This window comes from Vulpes vulpes, chromosome 12, assembly GCF_048418805.1.
Source record: "Vulpes vulpes isolate BD-2025 chromosome 12, VulVul3, whole genome shotgun sequence".
In the NCBI taxonomy this organism is placed as follows: domain Eukaryota; kingdom Metazoa; phylum Chordata; class Mammalia; order Carnivora; family Canidae; genus Vulpes; species Vulpes vulpes.
Genome location: NC_132791.1, coordinates 183,088,535 through 183,108,263, shown reverse-complemented (window position 1 = coordinate 183,108,263; position 19,729 = coordinate 183,088,535). Strand labels below are relative to the sequence as shown.

Below are 19,729 nucleotides of genomic sequence, written 5' to 3'. Positions count from 1 at the left end.
ATCTTCCCCGCCCTCCTTTTTGGCACCCTTTGACAGCTGGAATTGAGCCAGTGTGGCAGATAGGCGGTCAATGTCTGAATAGAAGAGCCAAACCCAAAGAGGGAAGACAACCACACCCCATTATCAGAACCTGGGCATGAGAGGAAAGCGAACTGGGGCTGGGGGGCGGGGGCCGGGGCTGGGATGGTGGTAGTATCAGCCTGAGTTAGAAACGGCATGCCCCTGCCCAGGTGGCTCAGCGGTTTAGCACCGCCTTCAGCCCAGGGCATGATCCTGGAGACCCTGGTCGAGTCCCAAGTCGGGTTCCCTGCACGGAGCCTGCTTCTCCCTCTGCCTGTGTCTCTGCCTCTCTCTGCGCCTCTCATGAATAAATAAATTAGAAAAAAAAAGAAAGAAAGAAAGAAACTTATATTCCCTGCAGCATGTACTTAAGAGTCTGATATGGTAGCATGAATGCTTTCAGCAGGACTGCTTTCAGATAGATGTCCAAGTGTTTCTTTACCTGCATTTATGTTACCATTGAAAAATGAAAGCCAAACTAAAGAGTTTGAGTTTTATAAATTAGTTATGATAAATGTTTCAGTCCCTGGGTTTCAAAGATCCAGAGGCTCTCTGGAGAAGATTTTGTTTTCGTAGGATTTGTTTATTTTAACAGTGCCTACACTGACTCAGTGACATGGTCACAGATTCCTGCCTTTTCATTGAGAACAAAAACAAACAGGACAAAGGAAAGAAATGCAATTCCCTCAGCTCCACAAGCTGACATGGTGGTAAACTGTCAGGCAGCTACCACAGGATGAGAGCATACCCAGCGCTGGCCAAAGATGCCAATTCCCTGTCTCCCTGCCCCAGTCCACACAGTGTCCCAGGAGGGCACTCATGAAAGACCTAATGACCTGTCCACTGAGGCATAACTACCCAAAGTACAAGGTGAGCTAATTGGGTCATAAAGGAAAAATTTAACACCCACAGAGGTATCTAGATTGCTATTAGGTTTAAAAGTTAGCTTCAGCTGATGATTACAGTAGGAAAAAGTACTTATTTACCCACTACATCAATTCTTTATTGCTTTTGAAAATCTAGCAATAACAAGATTATTTTTTCCTAAGAATGCTTTAGCAGTGAGTTCCAGATTGATATCACTCTGAAAACTCCATCCTCAGCCCTACTCTCTAGCAGAGCAACGTTAGTTAACCCTTCAATTTCACTATAACCTTCATGCATATTTTTTAAAGATTTTTATTTATTTATTCGAAAGAGAGAGCACAAGCAGGGGCTGGGGAGAGGCAGAGGGAGCGGGAGAAGCAGACTCCCTGCTGAGCAGGGAGCTCAATGTGGGACTCCATCCCAGGGCCCTGAGATCATGACCTGAGCAGAAGGCAGACACTTAACTGAGCCACTGAGGCGCCACCATGCAAACATTCTTTTTTTCTTTTTTTAAGATTTTATTTTTTATTCATGAGAGACACAGAGAGAGGCAGAGAAATAGGCAGAGGGAGAAACAGGCTCCCTGCGGGGAGCCTGATACGGGACTTGATCCCAGGATTCTGGGATCATGCCCCTGAGCCAAAGGCAGCCACTCAACCGCTGACCCACCCAGGCATCCGCTATGTAAACATTCTTAACTTCCAATTTCCAGCCTCAACAACTTGTTCCAGCTCTAGCTCTACTAAATGTCTGTGTCTACTAGAAATCCCCACCTGAGTGACCTACCAGTTGCTCCCATCCCAAATTCGTCTTTCCTCTCAAACATGGACCGCCTCCTGTGCACTCTACCCCTTTCAATGGCACACAATCCAGTCACCAGAGTCCTCTTCTCATTTATTCCACAATATTTATAAGTGCCACAATGAGCCAGGCATTGTGCCAGGAGCTGGGGCACAGAGCAGTGATCCAGACAGGCTAGGTCCCTGGAGCTTAGTTTCCATTTCCTCCTACACCCACAGCTGAATACCAAGGAGTGATTTGACACAGGAACACAATGAGTGTTCAGGGATCTTTTACTGTGGCAGTCACGTGAACAAAGACTCTGCCTTTACTTTAAAATTACTGAGGTAAATATAAAGCACATCTGGCCACAATGCATGTGAGATGCCAACCCTTAGAAGAGTATTGCATACTTTGGTTTTGGTCTAGGGCCCAAGAAGATGGCAAGTTTTTAATAATAATAAATGTTTTTCAACGTGCACACCTAATTTAACTGAGGTTTTCTGTTTTCCACCTTCTACATGGATAAAAGTACTCTTCTCCTGGAAAAACTGGTATTTCTATGGCAGTAAGAGACACTAGATCCTTTCCTTCTGGATTTCAGGTATAGGACATTCTTTTTTTTTTTTTTAAGATTCTATTTTTTAAGTAATCTCTATACCCAACATGGGGCTCAAACTCACAATCTGGAGATCAAGAGTTGCATGCTTCACCAAAGGAGCCAGCCAGGCACCCGTTGGACACAGAACATTCGTGGGGCACTGAGGAGCACAGCAACTCCGATCAGCATTTTCTACTGTTATATGGCCTGTGGTCACCAAAAAGGTTGTTGTCTTTTTAAGATTTTATTTATTTATTCATGAGAGACACACGGAGAGAGGCAGAGACACAGGCAGAGGGAGAAGCAGACTCCTCACAGGGAGCCCGATGCGGGACTCAATCTCGGGACCAGGATCATGCCCTGAGCCAAAGACAAACACTCAACCACTGAGGCGTCCCAAGCATCTCCTTAGTATGCAGAAAACTGTTTCCCAGCTAGACTATGATCACACTCAGCTGTGGTTTCATTTAACGATCTTCTAGCTGTTAAATGTGAAATCTAAAATAATCTAATCTAAGGACAGTCTGCTACACCATACTTTCTTCTTTTACTTTTTTTGGGGAGGGGTGGCTAATGTGTAATGAAGGAGGCTGGTTATAAAACATGGAATGTGTATAGGATATGCATTTCTGAAAAAAGCCATTCATTTTATATTTTAGGATTTTCTGACTATTGTTTAAATGATACACTACGTCTTGTCTTACTACTGAGACTCTAAGCTTTCAGGACCAAAATAGGGCTTTTACATGGTATTAAGGAGATAACAGACCCCCCCCCCCCCAATCTCACACTTCCAGGTATTTTAGTAACATTCCCATACCACTTTGGAAATTACTTAAAGTCATTTAAATGGTTTTTGAATAACAATCTTAGTATATCAGGGCTATTAAGCGCTAAAAGAAAGAGAAACAACGGATCATTTTTCAAAACCACCATGACCAGAAGCAAGCCCAGGCCTGGAGGAACCAAAACAACCATTTAAGCACAATGATTTCTAAAAAAATTTTTTTTTAATTTTTAATTTATTTATTTATGATAGTCACAGAGAGAGAGAGAGAGAGGCAGAGACACAGGCGGAGGGAGAAGCAGGCTCCATGCACCGGGAGCCTGATGTGGGATTCGATCCCGGGTCTCCAGGATCACGCCCTGGGCCAAAGGCAGGCGCCAAACCGCTGTGCCACCCAGGGATCCCTAAGCACAATGATTTAATTTTGAAAATAACATCAGATAAGAAATACTATGTTCAATCATTTTCTCCAATGCTTCAAAATACAAGTCACTGGCACAGGAATATCAATGCAAAAGGCTGAAAAGTAACAGGAAATATGACTGATGTCTCCACCACTCCCCTTCTCCCTGACAATCAGAGGATGCCTAACAAGACAAACACATTCTACCTCACAGGCTGCCAGAGCCCCTCCCAGAGCCGACCCCACCCCCCCCTGCAGAGACGCTAACCATTTCCCAGCAGGAACCACCATCAGGCTGCAGAAAACATTAGCCACATGGAAACACCCTCTAAAAGCTTTGGAATACTGTGTTACAAAAGTGCCCATCAAAACACACCAAAGAGACCCTGAGGGTCAAGACTATCTGTCATCGAGCACAAACAATCTCCCTAAAACAAATAAAAACAACAGTCTTAGGGACACCTGGCTGGCTCAGATGGGAGAGCATGCAACTTAATCTTAGGGTTTTAAGTTTGAGCCCCATACTGGGTGTAGAGATTACTTAAAAATAAAAATCTTTAAAAAAAAATAACGGTCTTAGAAAGCTGTATATGATGTGTACAGTGTACCCTTCAATTATACACATGTAAATTCATTATCTAGGTAACCACATTACTGTCTGGTTCTGACACCTGGAATAGGAAACAACAGTACCCTCTGTCAGCCTTTTCCCACAGCACTTTTTTTTTTTTTAAGATCTTATTTATTCATAAGAGACACAGAGAGAGGCGACACAGGCAGAGGGAGAAGCAGGCTCCATTCAGGGTACCCGATGTGGGACTTGATCCCAGGACTCCAGGATCATGACCTGAGCAGATGCTTAACCACTGAGCCACCCAGGTGTCCTTCCCACAGCACTTTAATGCAGTCATTGAGTGATAAGGGGTGAAGGCCTACAGAGAGAAAGTTAAGTTCCAAATCATCCTTTACACCAACAAGAAACTCTTAGGAGGGTTTATATTTTAAAATATATACTCATTATAGGGGTGCCTGGGTGGCTCAGTTGGTTGAGTGTCCTACTCTTGGTTTTGGCTGAAGTCATGATCTCAGTGTCCTGAGATCAAGCCCTGTATGCGGCTCCACGCTCAGTGGGGAATCTGCTTGAGATTCTCTCTGCCCCTCTCCCCCCCTTCTAATCAATCAATCAATATCCTTCAAATATATATGCTCATTATAGAAAACTGTTTTTCTCATGTTCTTTTTAGAAAGTTTTTACATTTAATATATGTGATCAAACTGTATATCATACCCATTTTGACATAAGCATTTTTCATGTTAATCAGTTTTTAAGGGTTATGTATTTCATGGACTACATGAACCAGTTTTTCATTTCCCTAGTGTTAGACAAGTGTCCTACTTTCAATTAATTTTGTTATAAATTATACATGTTAAGAAATTAAGTTACATGATTTGCCTAACATTATCACTCATTCTTCTTTAAGATTTTATTTTTAAGTAACCTCTACACCCACCGTGGGGCTTGAATTCACAACCCCAAGTTCAAGAGTCTCATGCTCTACTGAATGAGCCAACTGGGCAAGCCAGCATTCTAAGTAAAATAGAACTGTGAAAGTTATTAATAATGGTTTTGAGGTTGTAAAGTGATATGGTAAATCTCAAAGCCAGTAGAAGTATTTCCGGTTCTATTTTGGGGTTATCTGTTCTCATGAGAAACTGAGAGCTGACAGTTTGAGAGTTATCAGTTATCCCTGGCCAGAAAGGAGGACTGTATCCGATAGCCAGTTCCCATTCCTCAGAGCCTTCGTTCTGGATCGTTCATGTTTGAGGACTGATAGAAATCCTTACAGAATCGCAGTGAAAGGTGACGGGGTGGGGGTGGGGGATAAGGGAGATCTATCCTTCCAGCAAATTCCGTGTATCCTGGCTCTGAAGAGTGTGGCATTGTGTCACTGGCCACTCAAAACCGCCAGTATCTAGACAAAGGCAACTCTTCTACTTAAAGAAGGATCTAAAGAACAAGTGCTTAAGGATAGAGTTTGAGTATATTTAAGTAATGCAGGAATAATCATCTCCTCCTTCTTAACGTTTAATCTCTATTTTCTAGGTGTTTATTTCCATCACTGTGAGATTGAAATATTTAACTCCATTTCTCATTTCTTTAGTGTCGACTTAAAGAGGGAGCTCATTCCTGACCTAATGACTAATTCATAGTGTTAGTGGAGAAGTCTTAACAGCTTTCAGTTTTTCTTAATATTTCTTCTCATTCTAACTTTCATGAGTTCAAGCCTATTTCACGTATCTTTCAATTCCTACTTTTTAAAACATCTGACATTTAAAATTTTCAAGAAATTTGGATATTTGGACTCTCTCAGAATATAACACTGCTACTTTTTAAGAAAAATGATGTTATTATATTGTACATGAATTCTCAAAAATAGCAAAATCTACAATTTTTTCCTAGACACTGTCCAATTCCAACAATGAATTTATCCTGAAATTGGACCTCCTAAAATAAACAGTGTGAGCAACTTGTCAGAAATCAGAAAGGCTCTTCTCCTACTTCTAAGTTAGTGGTCTCTGACTGATTCTTATGATGTTTTCTGAACAACAATGTTTATGTTACAACTTATGTAAGGTGTCACTGCATCTCTAGTTCCTTTCTCCTACCCTGTAACTAGAAAATCAGTTCAGTGAAAGTAGATCCTGTTAGCATTACTGGTTTATCTGGTATGTTGGGCTGTTAAATACTGTTGATTACTTTATTACAGCTTAGATTTGATAACTGCCCTCAGCTGCCCCAGAAAACGGGGTGGATATTAAATAATTATTTGACAAAAGCTTCATTGCTATAGCAACGATGAAACACTTTGAGAGACTTTAAGTCCCTCTTTCTCTTTTGAAAACAAGTGTCTTTTTTATTATAGGAGCTCAAAAACTGCACACTAATCAATGGGGCAAACTCACCACACTTATGCGGTGCAGTATCTTCTTTCAACTGCTCATTCACAAAAGTATTGTCACTTACATTCAAAGCAGCCTCCCACGCCACGTCCAGCTCTGTAATCAGTAATTGCTCCCTCCCAACTTACCTTGATTTTGGCCTACTAGTCTTGTCTCTATCTGGGCCAGTACTAAAGCAATGAGGGCTTCTACAAAGAATACTCTTTTCATAAAGCTTTTCTGACAGGATTTGATTAACAATGCCAATTTCCCCCACAGATTACAAACCCTTCTTTTTTTTTTTAACCCTTCTGATACAAACCTCATTATCTCTCTAGAGGGATTTACACACAAAATTTTTTTTTAAAAGATTTTATCTGTTTATTCATGAGAGACACAGAGAGAGAGACAGGGAGAGAGAGAGGCGGAGAGAGAAGCAGGCTCCATGTAGGGAGCCTGACATGGGACTCGATCCCAGGACCCCAGATCATACCCTGGGCTGAAGGTGGCATTAAACCGCTGAGCCACCCGGGCTGCCCCTACACAAAATACTTTCATAGATGAAAGAAAAATCAATAAAATGCACAGCCACAACATTATACAGATATGGTCTGGCATTGGTTTATGAACGTAAGACAAAATTTTGCTTCTTTTCTTTTTTCTTTTTTAAATTTATGATAGACAGAGAGAGAGAGAGGCAGAGACACAAGAGGAGGGAGAAGCAGGCTCCATGCCAGGAGCCCGACGCGGGACTCGATCCCAGGACTCCAGGATCGTGCCCTGGGCCAAAGGCAGGTGCTAAACCACTGAGCCACCCAGGGATTCCCCAAAATTTTGTTTCTTAAACTAATCTGACCTCTATTAACATCACCATACTCTAAATGTATGTTATCACTCTGAGGGTCAAAGAAAATCTGCTGCAAAATCAAATATACACTGAAAATTAGTTTTAACAAGCTAGTAAGAAATTGATTCTATTGATTACAATAGAGACCATCTTTTAAAAAAATCACACACTTCTTTTTTCCACATTACAAATCTTTATGTCTTTTTTTGTGGGGGTGGGAGGTGGCATGGCTAATCCTACTATAGTGGATTCTAGTACTACTATAAAAATCATGTATCTGAATTTTTCCAGCAAATCAAAATAACCGATCAGACCCGGACCAATCATTCATTCCACAGGAAACGTAGGTCAACCAGGTGGTAAGAGAAAGCCCGACAACAGAATTTTTATCCATAAAATGGGGAGCCCACTAACAGAACTGTCTGCCTAAAAATTTCACCTTAGTCCAGTCTCGAAATTCCTAGTCCAAAACCAGAACTTTTTTCACATTTTCCGCAAAATGGATGGCCTTAATTGAAACTCGTTTGTGCCCTGGTGTATGGAGCTTTTCAGGAGAAAAGAAGTTTCCTTATGAAGACACTTAAAGACAATCTAGCTTCCCCAGCACTTAAAGACAACCATCTTCTCCATATCTCAATAGTTATGTCTTAAGTGTCTTTTCTGATTTAAATAGCTGTTCCCCTCAAGTGAAGAAGGGTCTTACACCAACGGCTCTTCCTTCGGAGACCTTTGTGCTCCACAGCTTACAATGGTCTTCTGGGCGGTGCCCCAACTCCGTTCTGGATACTCAAAAGGGCACCCACTTTCTTCTACAAGATGGTTTATAACCTTTCCTGCTGTCCAGCCAACGCAGCTTTAAACTTTGCTATTCTTGTCCGGTTCTTCAGATTCGGCTGCAGTTCGGGAGGTAAACTCTTCACACAACCATTCGCAGCTCCTGATCTCCCCGCCCCCATTTCCTTCCTCCCCATTCAAGTGATAACGTCTTGATGGGAACACCTTACCTCACCTTTTGTCTCCGCTAGTCCTTCTTCTTCCTTCCTGAGCTTCAAAGCTAGGCCAGGGCCACGGAGACGTGGCCGGTGGGCATTCGGTGACTGGCAGAGCCACCCGCGCTTTCTGGAGTGTCCCTTCTCCCATCTGCCACCTGAACATTCTTTCCTTAAATCAAGATTTACCCCCGAAAAGTCCCATCTCCCCTCTGAAAGACGATGGGCCAGCGCCCTTTGTCTGACGCTTCCAAACCTCACATCCTTGTCCACAAAGCTTCATCCTCACACAGGTAGGGTCTGCTCGGCGCAGGACAGGGAAGCCTAGGTTTCCGCGTCCCGTAAAAGGATGGGCTATGGCCGAGGTCCTTCCAGGAGCCAAAATTCTACAATTATACGAGCAAATCTGTAGGTCCTATTTCCGAGGCTGGGAGGGCCGACTCCGGGGCGACCCCCGAACTCGACCATCGCCCTGGCAGTTAGAACGGCCCCCTCCAACCCAGGGTCTGGGCAGCCCCGCCTCCGACCTCGGGCGCCGGGCCGCGGAGGAGGCCCGGTCGACGCCCGCCGGCTGCCGCGCCAAGCCCCCTCCCAGCTCAGCCGCCGCCGCCGCCGCCGGCCCCCTCTCACCTGGCATGCTGGCATCGCCCGCCCCGCGCTACACTGGAGACCATGGGTCCGGGGGCTCCCAGCCCACCCGCCCGCCAAGAGGTAGGCTGGCGGGGCCGCGCGGGCCGCGGACTCCAACGCGCAGGCACCGGGAACGCGCCGCCTGGTTTCTAAGGAACCGGGAGCTCTGGAAAGGGAGGGGCGGGGCGGCTGGAGGTCTGCGCATGCTCCCTGACGGGGGTGGCCCTGCGCCGGGAGGGGCCGTGATCCGGGGCTGCGCATGCTCGCACTTTGGGGGCGGAGATTAAATAGATGAGCGGGGGGTTTGGTCCTTCATTTCCGGCGGTGGAGGCGACTGGGCAGGCGAGCCGCAGCGTCTGCTGCTTTCGGGTCCTCCATTGGGGCATCGGTAGTGAGGAGGTTCTGGGAGCTGTGGTGGGCCTTGGCCTGGAATTAAGGAGCGGCTAGTTTTGGGACACCTGGGTGGCTCAGTGGTTGGGCGTCTGCCTTTTGCTCAGTTCGTGATCTCGGGGTCCTGGGATCGAGCCCCGTCCGCATCGGGGTCCCCGCAGGGAGCCTGCTTCTCCCTCTGCCTGTGTCTCTGCCTCTCTCTCTCTGTCTGTCATGAATAAATGAATCTTTAAAAAAAAATAGATTTGGTGTTGGACACAACTCCCTGTTGTTGCAGAATGGTAGTTCTCTTGGAATCACTGACTTCTTAGCCTCCTGACTCCAACAACAATGACTCTCTTTTCTGTTCTCTGGTGCCTGTCTGGGCTTCTCTTCCTCCGCATGTTCTTTGGTCGTTTCAAAGATGTTAAGTGCTCCTACTGTGACCTCAGTCTTCCAGATCTGTTACTGGAGTCTCTGTTCCCCCAAGTAAATACCATTTTGTAGTAATACCACTCTAGTTTACCATTACTCTGGTAAGCATTCGTGTAAAACAGGCTATGTTGGAAATGTAGGATTAGGGGTTATTTCAGCATGGGGAGCCCCCCCCCCGCTTTTCTGACTTCCGGTGAGAATCTGGGCCCCCACTTAGCTGGTATTATAAGGGTGTCCCAGACATCGTTCCAGATCAACCTATGATGATAGGACATGTCAGTGGAGCTGAGGCAGTTGTTCTTGTGAGAACTGACCAGCAGGGCTACCCCTGCTTTAGGAGACTGGACTTCCTGCCACTGCTGCCACCTTCTGAGCATGGAAGGCTCCCAGTGATGAGAAATTGTAACTTCGAACCTCCCTCTTCTGATGGGGTTTTAGCCCCTTAATCTTTCCTCCTGGATTCTCAACAGCCATGCAGAATCGAAGTGTGCTTTGTTTGGTGTTTCTTACTGTCTCATGATTCACTCTAGAACAGTTTTTCAATAGTGGCACTTTTGACATTATGAGCCTGATAACTCTTCTTTTATAGGGGGCTATGCACTGTAGGATGTGTATAGCATCCCTGGCCTCTGCCCAGTAGATGCCAGTAGCACTCCAACCCAAGCTGTGACTATCAACAATATCTATAGTCTGGGGGTTGGGGTAACTGGGTGACGGGCACTGAGTGGGGCACTTGATGGGATGAGCACTGGGTGTTACACCATACGATGGCAAATCGAACTTCAATAAAAAATAAATTAAATATCTACAGTCACTGCCGGATGTTCGGGGCGGGGGCAGAATCACTCCCTGTAGAAACCACTAATCTAGAGAAAAATTAATCTACTCTGGATTTATGGAACCAGGACTTTTGTGCTTAATCTAACATTCCATTCTTCCCTCGTTTTCCCTAAGAGAGTTCTGTCAAGTAACAGTCCTGTAAAATAACCGAGTGAAGGACATATGTACTATATCTATGTTAAGCTTGCCCTATATGTGCTTTAATCCTCTGCCTCCCTGGGGTGGGATTAATCACGTTAATGTGGGGAAACTGAAGCTTAGGTTAATTTTCTAGTTACCCAGTTAGTAAACAGCTGATCTAAGATTTTGAGCATGAGTACTTTCTCCTCAGACTGACAGGAAGCTAACCTCTAACCTCAATGACCCTCAGAAGCACTCTGTCCAGTGTTTGGGATGAGTGTATTTGGACTCTTTTATTTTAAAAGTCTTATTTTATATTAAAATCTTATTTTGAGGGGTGCCTGAGTGGCTCAGTTGGTGCCTCCAGTCATGATCCCAAGGTCCTGGGATAAAGCCCCTCATCCTTTGCTCAGTGGGGAGTCTCATTCTCCCCCTTTGCCCCATTTTTCTCTCTGATAAATAAATAAATAAAAATATTTAAAAATCTTATTTTGAGGACAGGAGGACCTGCGGTCCCTTTTTAAAGGTGAATTTGCTATTTTTCTTTGTCTCAGATGAAAGCTGTTTGGGGTGGGGAGTGGAGAGAACTGAAGCCTAACTGCCTATCCTCTTGGGGTCTCACAAACACCTGAAGTCTTAAGGGTCCCTGAGGGCTATCAGGGCCTGGAAGCTTGAGAGGTGGGCCGAGAAAAGGCCAAACCCTCAGGACAGAGTGAGCCACACAAGAGGTGCCAACCCCAGTAAGACTCAAAACAGAGACCAGACAATCGTGACTACTCATGGATGTGTATTTTAATAAAAATAATTCTGTCAAAATACAACAGGAGTTTTTTTCATCTCTCAAGTACAATTTAATAGGATGTTTTGTGTTAGAATTCTCTCTAAACCCTCCCACGCCCACAAGTTTCATGCTAATGCCAAATATCAACTTGCGAGGACAAAGGCAGAACCAGTGTGCACAATGTGGAGGACATCTGTTTCAGCTGTAGTTACTAATGGAGGAAAACCCTATGCAAAGAGGCGGCACCTGAGGCATTCAGAGTCCATGAACAGGCCACAGGTCTGGTGCACGGGACTGGCGGTCAAGTAGGGCTCTGCTGCCTGGCTGCCACACGGCGTGCATACCTGAGTTGTGAGCAACCAAAGAAACTTTCAGCTCTGACAGTTCTCTGCCTCATCTTCTTTGTGCTTGCTTAAGGGGTAGGAAGGCGCTGGGTGGCTGGGCAGTCCCCCCTTCTCCATCTCTTGGTGTCCCTGTCCTGGTGGCCTACCCCCAGCCACAGATTTGTGTGGGTGAGGATCAGAGGTTCTGGCTGTCTTTGCGTGGTCTGCCAGTGTCCGCTCTGGAAGGAGTGACCATTTGGTGGCACAAAGGGGAAAGATAAATAGGGAAGGCTGCTCCCCCAGGGCTGGACAACCCAATGGAGCCAGGTCTTCTTCCTGACCCCACAGGTCAAGTCCAGCCCTTCACTGGGGTTCCTCCCAGGTGCCTTCCCCACTGTTGGCTCCCGGAAGCAGGCTGGTAGGACTGGGTGTGCATAAGGGGCTCCTCTGGCTGGCAGGCAGCCCTGGACTATCCGTGAGATAGTGGACTCAAGCAGCTTGGTTTTGGTCCTCTCCACGGCTTGTGGGGCAAAGGCTTATGTCCCAAAGGCAAGCTGTCCAACTGGGACAGAGAGCCCCTCTGGAGAGGAACAGAGTAAACAACTTGGACTCAGCTGAAACAGTGAGATAAGGCACAGAAAATGGGGAGGTGGCCATGGGTACTGAGCACGAGTCAGGAGGACACCCAATCCCAAGCACACACAGCTGCCCTGGGCCCTCTGGGGCCCTCTCTCAGCCGCTCCACAACTTAAGCCCATGCACCCATCCCCATCCCTGACACACCCTGAAGGTACCAGCTGCTCAGACACTGCTGGGGCCTTCCCAGCCTAAGCCCTCACCCGCCATTTAGCTTCAGGACTAAACAATGTTGCACAAGCCAGAGGGATGAGGTTAGTCCCAGCTCTGCCACATAATTTGCTGTGTGACTTTGGTTAAGTCATTTAATCTCCTGGGCCTGTCTCATTATTTGTAAAAGGAGAGGACTGGTGAAGTAGATGTTTTCTGAACCCCATTCTAGCTGCAAAAGCCTCTAGTTTTAATTTCCCATCCTGCTCAGCTCTAACCATTTTAACAGCTTGATGTTTCTGGGTTTGGGAGCTAGACATCCCCAGCCTTGCACAGGATGAGGTTCTTTATAGACAACACCTCCTCAACAGGCCACGGTCTGTGGGGTGCCAGGTGAGGCCCTGGTGGGGACCAAGAAAAGTAGCAGCCTGTAGGATCAGGTCCCAAGGCAGAACCCTGGGAGAGCAGAGGGCCAGGGCCCTAACCCTATCACCAGGAGTTGGTCCAACTCAATCACTTTTCCTGTCCAGTTGTGGGCATGTCAGGCAATGAGTATCTCAAGCCATATCACCATCCCTGTGTCCGCTGCCAGAGAACAGGAATCTACTCAGCCCTTGCTGAGGCAGGGACTGGAAGTTCAATTTCTGGCCTTCACCCTTTGCAAGAGCTGCCTGTGTGCTCTCTCTCACTGTGAGGCAGATAGGGAAATCCCAGCCCCTCTTGGTGCTCCTCTGGGTAGGCCTCCTCCCTTCTTCCTCCTGGGTAGTCAGTCCTCTCAATGGATGGCCTGCCCAAGTCCTAGCAGCCATCTCAGCCCTTCCTTTCCTGATTCCCTGATGGCAGTACCAGGACTGTTTTTGCCTCACCAGCTGTGAGGATCCATCTGAAACAGCTGGGGGGACATTTGTAGAGCCCATGAGGTCCCTTCCTCTGGCCAGCAAATACTCCTAATAGTCTTTTCTGAGAGTGGTTGGGGCCAAGCTGCAGGGAGCTGCCTGGCACAGCTGCAGCAAAGCCTGGCCTAGTAGGTCAAGAGTTCCATCCACTCCAGCAACTGGTGGCCCAAGAATCTGCCTCCACAAAGTCCTAGCTTCTCAACAGAAAGCACTGATTCCATCAGAGCTGTGCAGAGACGGTGAAGATCCAGGCAGAAAGAAGGCAGCCCCTGTACTCAAGGGCCTCTGTCCTGGAATGGAGACATCCTCCCCGCAGCCTGACACACAGCAGCTCTTGGGTCAAAGGCAGGTAGTTTCCAGGCAATCAATTTAGAGTAAATGAATTATTTGGCCATCTTAACAAGGGAAAATAGGATGTTGAAAGGGGGAGAAAGGGAGGGGCAAGGCAGGCAGTGAGAGGCAGGGAAGAATGGTAGATAGCGTGCTGGCCAAGGACCCTCTACTCTCTTGCTTCGCCGTGTAACCCTAGGCCAACTCATCCCTTCTCTGAAGCCTCAGCCCTGTAGTTCTCTGCTCACCCCAGCTCTCAGGAGCCTAGGGACCCATACCTCTCAGATGCTGCAAACCAACTTAGCCTGACCTGTCCACTAAGTGGCCCCCAATGCCTATTGGGCTTCCCTAGGCTGCAGCTGGGCCTATGGCTCAACACAGGGGAAGCCTGAAATAAACTTATCACTTGGCTGAGGTGACAGAGATGATTCTTTTCTATGAGTTGGACTCAAAAACATGGTGTCTGGACAGCCTCACCCAAGAGGTGCTGGACCACTAACACTACGATAAATACTGTGTCTTTTTTTTAATATATATATTTATATATATATAATCTCATTTTTTTACTTATGAAAATAATAAGCTATCACCAACTTGGATAGGCTTCATCACTAAATTAGCAGAAACCAGCTCAGCACAAGCTCTCCAGAGATAAATACTGGTGGCTCAGTCAGGAGGAAAAAAAAAAGATTAAAAAAACCCAACCCCTCCTCAAAAACAAGACCCCCCTTTCAAAGTAGAAGGCGCTACATGAGAGTAACCAGCCAATACTGTGTCAGAGGCCGCTGCACGTGAAGGGGAGAGAGAAACTGAGGGTTGGGGTGGGGGGAAGAAGGAAAAGGAAGAAGGAAGGAAGGAGGGAGGGAGGGCAGGCAGGCAGGAAAAAAAGAAGGAAGGAAAGAAGGAAGGAAGGGAGGGAAGGATGAAAGGACAGGAAAGGGAGTGGGGGAGGCCAGGCAGGAGGAATGGACTCTGCCCATGGCTTCCAGGTCCCTGCGCCAAATGCCTATGGAGGGCAGGGCTGCTCCAGCCCTGGGGCTGAGGGAGGGCCAGGTGGGGCCAGCCGGCATGGTCTGCTAGTGCAAGTAGTCGTCGACTCTGGCAAAGGAACAAGATCCCAGGCCTGCTCGGGCCATGAGCCGTAGACATTCAGATGCCTGACCCAGGGCGAGCATCAGAGGGGGCTGCTTTGGCAGGTTCTGAGACTCTGTGGAGGAGAGACAAGGCCTGGTCACTGCTTTGCCCAGGAGTTGGGCTCAGGGCAAAGTTCCCTTGGGAGCAGAAAGTAGGGGCAGTGGACAGAATCTCTTAAAACACAGTGTTCATGTGTCTCTGTGTATGTCCCAGCCACCAGCTCATGGCCCCGTAGCCATGCCAGGAACCTGAGGACCTAAGCTCTCTTCAGAGCCATGGGCTGGCCAGGCCCACAGTCATAAGCCCGGGTCTATCATGATGTAGTCAGCCAAGTCAGTTGGGCAGAAGAAGGTCAGGATTTAGGTTCAGCCATGGAAACCCAAGTCCTCTGGGCTACCAGAGATTGCCAGGGCAGAGCTCACTGACCTGATTTGAACAAACATCAGCAATTCCTGGGGAGAGAGTGGAGGGGCCACCTAGGGCACTCATGGACCAGCTTCTGTTTTTGTTAGATCCACTTACCTAAAATGGCGCTGTTAAGGGCAGCACACACAGGCTCCCTCTGGATGGGATCAAGCTGCTGGCCAACTGGGCAGCTCCAAGGGTCTGAGTATGCCAGCAGGCTAAAGGCATCCTAAGGGACAGGGCATTCTTGAGAGGACTGTGGTACATACCACACACATAAACACCTCCATGGCTCCGGAGGGCATACAGGGCCCATACAGGCCCCATTGAGGGCACCACAAACCCTGAGCATAGGGTCAGAAAGGATTGTGCCCTCCCCAGGACCTAGAGAGGGTTGTGTCTATACTGGATGTCCTGTTTCCCATTGTGGACTTGACTAGAGCCCACTCTGTCCTGTTGCTGCTGCCCCCAAGGCCCTCCCAGGGTTGACCTGCCCCCACCCCCATACCAAATGGGGGTCTGCTTTGTGTGAGCACCTGGCTTGTTCTATACCTGCAGCATCTCCGTGTGGGCCAAATTCTTGCCGTACTCCCGGCCCAGCTGCTCACTCAGTGCCTGCAACTCGCGACCGAACAGGATAATCCTTTCTGTGGCAGCCTGGTTGCCCCCACAGAGTTGCCGCCGAGGATGCCCATCATCTGCACCCAGAGCCCAGCAGAGAATAAATCATGAGGAGTAAGGAGAGGAGACTGGCGTGGGGACCCCAAAAAGGAGATGGCAGTAAGGATCTTGGTGGCACTGCCAGAGGCAAGTTAGGTGGACCATCCATAGCTGAGGTGCTTTCTGTCCACCTAGCATGTGACTGGGAGTCTGGACTCAGCTTCTCTCCTTCCCACTCTGTACAGTGCTCATAAGAACGTCCACTCTCACCAACTCCCTCTAGCCTCAGACGCAGGGGCCCTGCTCTCAGCAGTAGGCCAGGGACCTTCCCGCTTCAAACACCTGTTCCTGATTGACTAAGGCAGCAGTGGACCAGGTCCGTTTAAAGCTTCTCAGGCTGACAAAGCCTGTCCATGCCAATCCCCTCCCAGGGGGCAAAGGCATCTGGACCAAGCTATTACCACCCATGTAACACCACGCTGGGCCATGGTTCTTACCCATGCTGGACTCATCTGTTTGTAGGTCCTCATGTTTGTAGGAACCATTGACAATGCGTGTAGACACACTCTCCAGCACACCATTGGGGTAATGCTCTGCTTCCATCTCCATCTCACTGTCACTGTGGAGAAAGGTTGAGGTGGGAGTTGGCCACAGGCATGTGGTTAGGCGCAGCCTAGCTAGGCCTCCATTCAGGCTTTAGCCATAGGTAGGGAAAATCAAGGGAGCCTAGGAGCATGAAAGGCTTCTTAGGCTCCAACACTTGGTGCCTACTCTGGTATCAGCTATCCCCAGAAGCCTGTCACCTGATTTTCACACTTGTCTCAATGCTGCCTCTGTGGCTTTCCTCTCCCTGGCCTTTGTCTGAGTTGGCACACCCCTTCTACCCATTCCTCCCCCATCCCCAGTGACCAGGGACCCCTGAGAAGTATCTCTAGGCACCAAACTCAGGTCAAGCACTGAGATATGCCTGGGGGCTGCTGAAAGCCACCTGTAGTCTACAGCCTAAAACTTTACTCTGCTGCCCCATCTGTCTGACCTCAAGCCATACCCAGTAAAAGCTTCTTCAGTGTAGATCCTAGGGGTTCTGCTAGGCCTGGTCTCCTGCGAGGAGACATCCTCACCCTGGTGTTATCTCAGTCTGGCAGTGTCTCTTGAGAAAGTCAGGGCTGAGGAAAGTGGTAGCTAGACCACAGGTAGTGCCAGAAGCTGGAGTCAGTGCCTGGCCTGGCAAGTCAGTAGCAGCTACTCCAGGCACAGACCAGGGATGGAGGTGGGGGATTTAGAGCAGGGGGTGTGGCACTCAAAACAGGCTACAGTGAGCCCAGCTGGCACAGAGGAAGCAGAGCAGGACAGGCACCTGGTCTCCTGGTTACTGGTGCTGCTGCGGGGCTGGGACTTGGTGGAATCTGTTGAGTTGGACTCGGAGTAATTGACAGATGATGGGGATGAGGAGGATGAGGAAGACGAGGAGGAGGAAGAGGAGCTGGGTGCAGGGTATTTACTGTGGTTCTGTTTGCTCTTCGAGGATGCGATGCCATTGCTGCAGCTGGGACTGTCTGCTCCTGGAAACCAGGGGACGGTCAGAAGAGGTGGGGCAGTTTGCCATAATGGGGCCCCAGGAGTAACCACAGTGGTTCCATTTCCCTTCCCCCACATCCAACATTGGGCCCTGAGCCAAGCCCAGGGAAGGGCGTGTAGGTGGCCTTCCTTCTCCACACCAGTGCTTCCCCGAGCCCTCTGGAGAGTGGCTGACCTGTGTTGTGCATGTGGGAACTACTAGGGCCGTGTCGGGGGCTGAGGCTGGGGGAGCCAGGGTAGCTGTCCTGGGACTTGGGACTTCGGGAGCTCAAGCTGCGGACCTCACTGTCAGTCCCATTCACCATCTCCACAAATTGTCGGCACCTGCAGAGGGAGCAGAGCGGCAATGCTCTGGGCTTGGTCTGGGCCATATGTTCCCACCACCAGCTGAGAGGGGCTGGGCTAGGAGGGAACTGGTGGTGCTCAAAACTTACTTGAGCATGAAGAGCAGGTTAGGGTTATGTTCCAGCAGTCCTGGATAGAAGTGCTGTGTGGTCTCAATGGCCTCACCCACACGGCCCTCCAGCACCAGCTTCTGGATCTCTGCAGAGAACAAGAGTATGGCAGTGAGTGAAGGGCTGCAGACCTTCTTCACAGCCACATGCCTGCACACTACCAGCCCCAAGCATGGTCTAGCTAACAGTCAGGTGGGCTGGCTCAGAATGGCATGCCTCGTTGAGATGTTCACAGAAGAGGTTGAAGAAAGAACCTGGCCTCCCAGTCCCACAACAGACCCTGGTTTCTGCCAAGTGTCAGGGAGTCCTCAAAGAATGACAGAGGGAAACAGAGGCAGGACTCAGTGCAGAGGCAGGAGAGCAAATGTGGAGGCCTGCTCCTATGGAGGTCAGACAGCCAGGGCCCCGGGCATGGGGAGGGGCTCTGGGGGCATGATCTGGAGCTGGGCACCCAGGCTGCTTGGTATCCCTAGGTGCTCCTCTTCAGACAGACTTCTCTCCTTTCAGGCCTCACAATGGGGTGGCAATGGGAGCACAATGGTTTCTAGGCCAGGCCCCAAGTCTTGGCAATCTTCAGAGGCTGCAGCATGCTCCCTGCTGGGAGAGGAGGTCACCCTCCTCACACTGGCATCTCTGATGTCGACACCTCTCAGGCCATCAGCATCTTGCTCTTGCTCTGAGGCCTGGTGTATCTTGCTGGGAGCGACTTCTGGGTCTGAGGTTCTCATTTGTAGATCCCAAGTCTGGGATCCCTTTCCATCTGGCTGGCTGGGCGGAGCTTCTCTGGGAGACACGGACACATGCACATACACAGAGACGACAGGTTCAGAGACACAAGCAGGCACACACAGACACACACATCCACACACACCTGCTCTCCTTCACTCTCCTCTTCTCTTCCTATCTCCTCTCTGGGCTCTGTTTCCTCTTACCCAGCACCCTCTTTCCACAAAAGAGCCCCAAACACATTACAGGCCAGTATAGTTTCCTTTGGCTCCTTCCTTTGGTGGTCTGTAAAACGCAGGACCAGAGGTGGAAGCAGAGAGAGGTGCTACCCCAGCAGCCACTGAGAACCAGCCTTCACCCTGTCTGACTACGTCAATCCTTTCTCTGGCCAGGAACAGACAGAACGACTAAAGCTGAGTAAAGGGGAAAGGCAGGACATTGGTTTGCTAAGATGCAAACACATTCTTCCAGAAGACTAGGAGCAGGAGGCTGTTAGAATCCAGGATTTGGGGGAAGGAAAACAGGCACAGAGGAGTGGGAGTCAGCCATGCTGGGCCCCAGCCTGGGCCGGGCCATCAGAGTGTGCAGCAGGGAGGCCGCACTGAGGCGCTCATCCCATGCTGCCGGGCTATCTGCCTGGGCAGCGCTGTCTTGAAGGAGGGGCAGAACAGAGCCTGGGGCTGTACTGGCGCTGTGGACTGGTGGTCAGGGCCAGAGCCGAATGGACTCCTGACAGGTTACCCGAGGCTGGCACAAGCCAGAGAGCAGAGTTAGGGACAGGTGAGGGAAGGAGGGAGAGGGGAGAGGAGAATCAACCTTACTTTGTCTGTTCTTTATGGATGCTTGTTCTTCCTGAATCGGGGTTTCAGTCATTCGGGCAAAAGCCGTGGCTGTGGCACAATACCCATGATGCACCAGGTAAGATGAGACCATGCTAGAAGAAAGGAAATGCTCAAGGTGACACTCTAGAACTGCATTTCTCACTGA

General features: G+C 48.8%; 2 protein-coding genes across 6 annotated transcripts in view; both read right to left on the bottom strand.

Moving 5' to 3' along the window:
* Positions 1-9,119, bottom strand: part of GFOD2 (Gfo/Idh/MocA-like oxidoreductase domain containing 2) — a 37,639-nt gene extending 28,520 nt beyond the window's left edge. The window contains exon 1 of one of the 5 annotated variants that reach the window (XM_026011516.2): positions 8,905-9,119. The gene's annotated coding sequence lies outside the window, so the exon portion shown is untranslated. Of the gene's footprint in view, positions 1-7,988; positions 8,188-8,289; positions 8,783-8,904 lie in introns of those variants that run through there. The other 4 variants (XM_026011517.2, XM_072731673.1, XM_072731672.1 and 1 more) reach the window with 4 other exon arrangements.
* A 2,323-nt stretch (positions 9,120-11,442) lies between these two features.
* RANBP10 (RAN binding protein 10) overlaps positions 11,443-19,729 on the bottom strand; it is a 71,940-nt gene continuing 63,653 nt past the window's right edge. Inside the window, exons 7-14 of the mRNA XM_026011519.2 lie at positions 19,564-19,676; positions 17,996-18,104; positions 17,737-17,885; positions 17,341-17,545; positions 16,481-16,602; positions 15,876-16,021; positions 15,441-15,552; positions 11,443-14,991 (exon numbers count right to left, since the gene is read on the bottom strand). Of these exons, the coding sequence (XP_025867304.1) occupies positions 14,861-14,991; positions 15,441-15,552; positions 15,876-16,021; positions 16,481-16,602; positions 17,341-17,545; positions 17,737-17,885; positions 17,996-18,104; positions 19,564-19,676 (1,087 nt within the window). The 3' untranslated portion in view covers positions 11,443-14,860. The remainder of the gene's footprint in view (positions 14,992-15,440; positions 15,553-15,875; positions 16,022-16,480; positions 16,603-17,340; positions 17,546-17,736; positions 17,886-17,995; positions 18,105-19,563; positions 19,677-19,729) is intronic.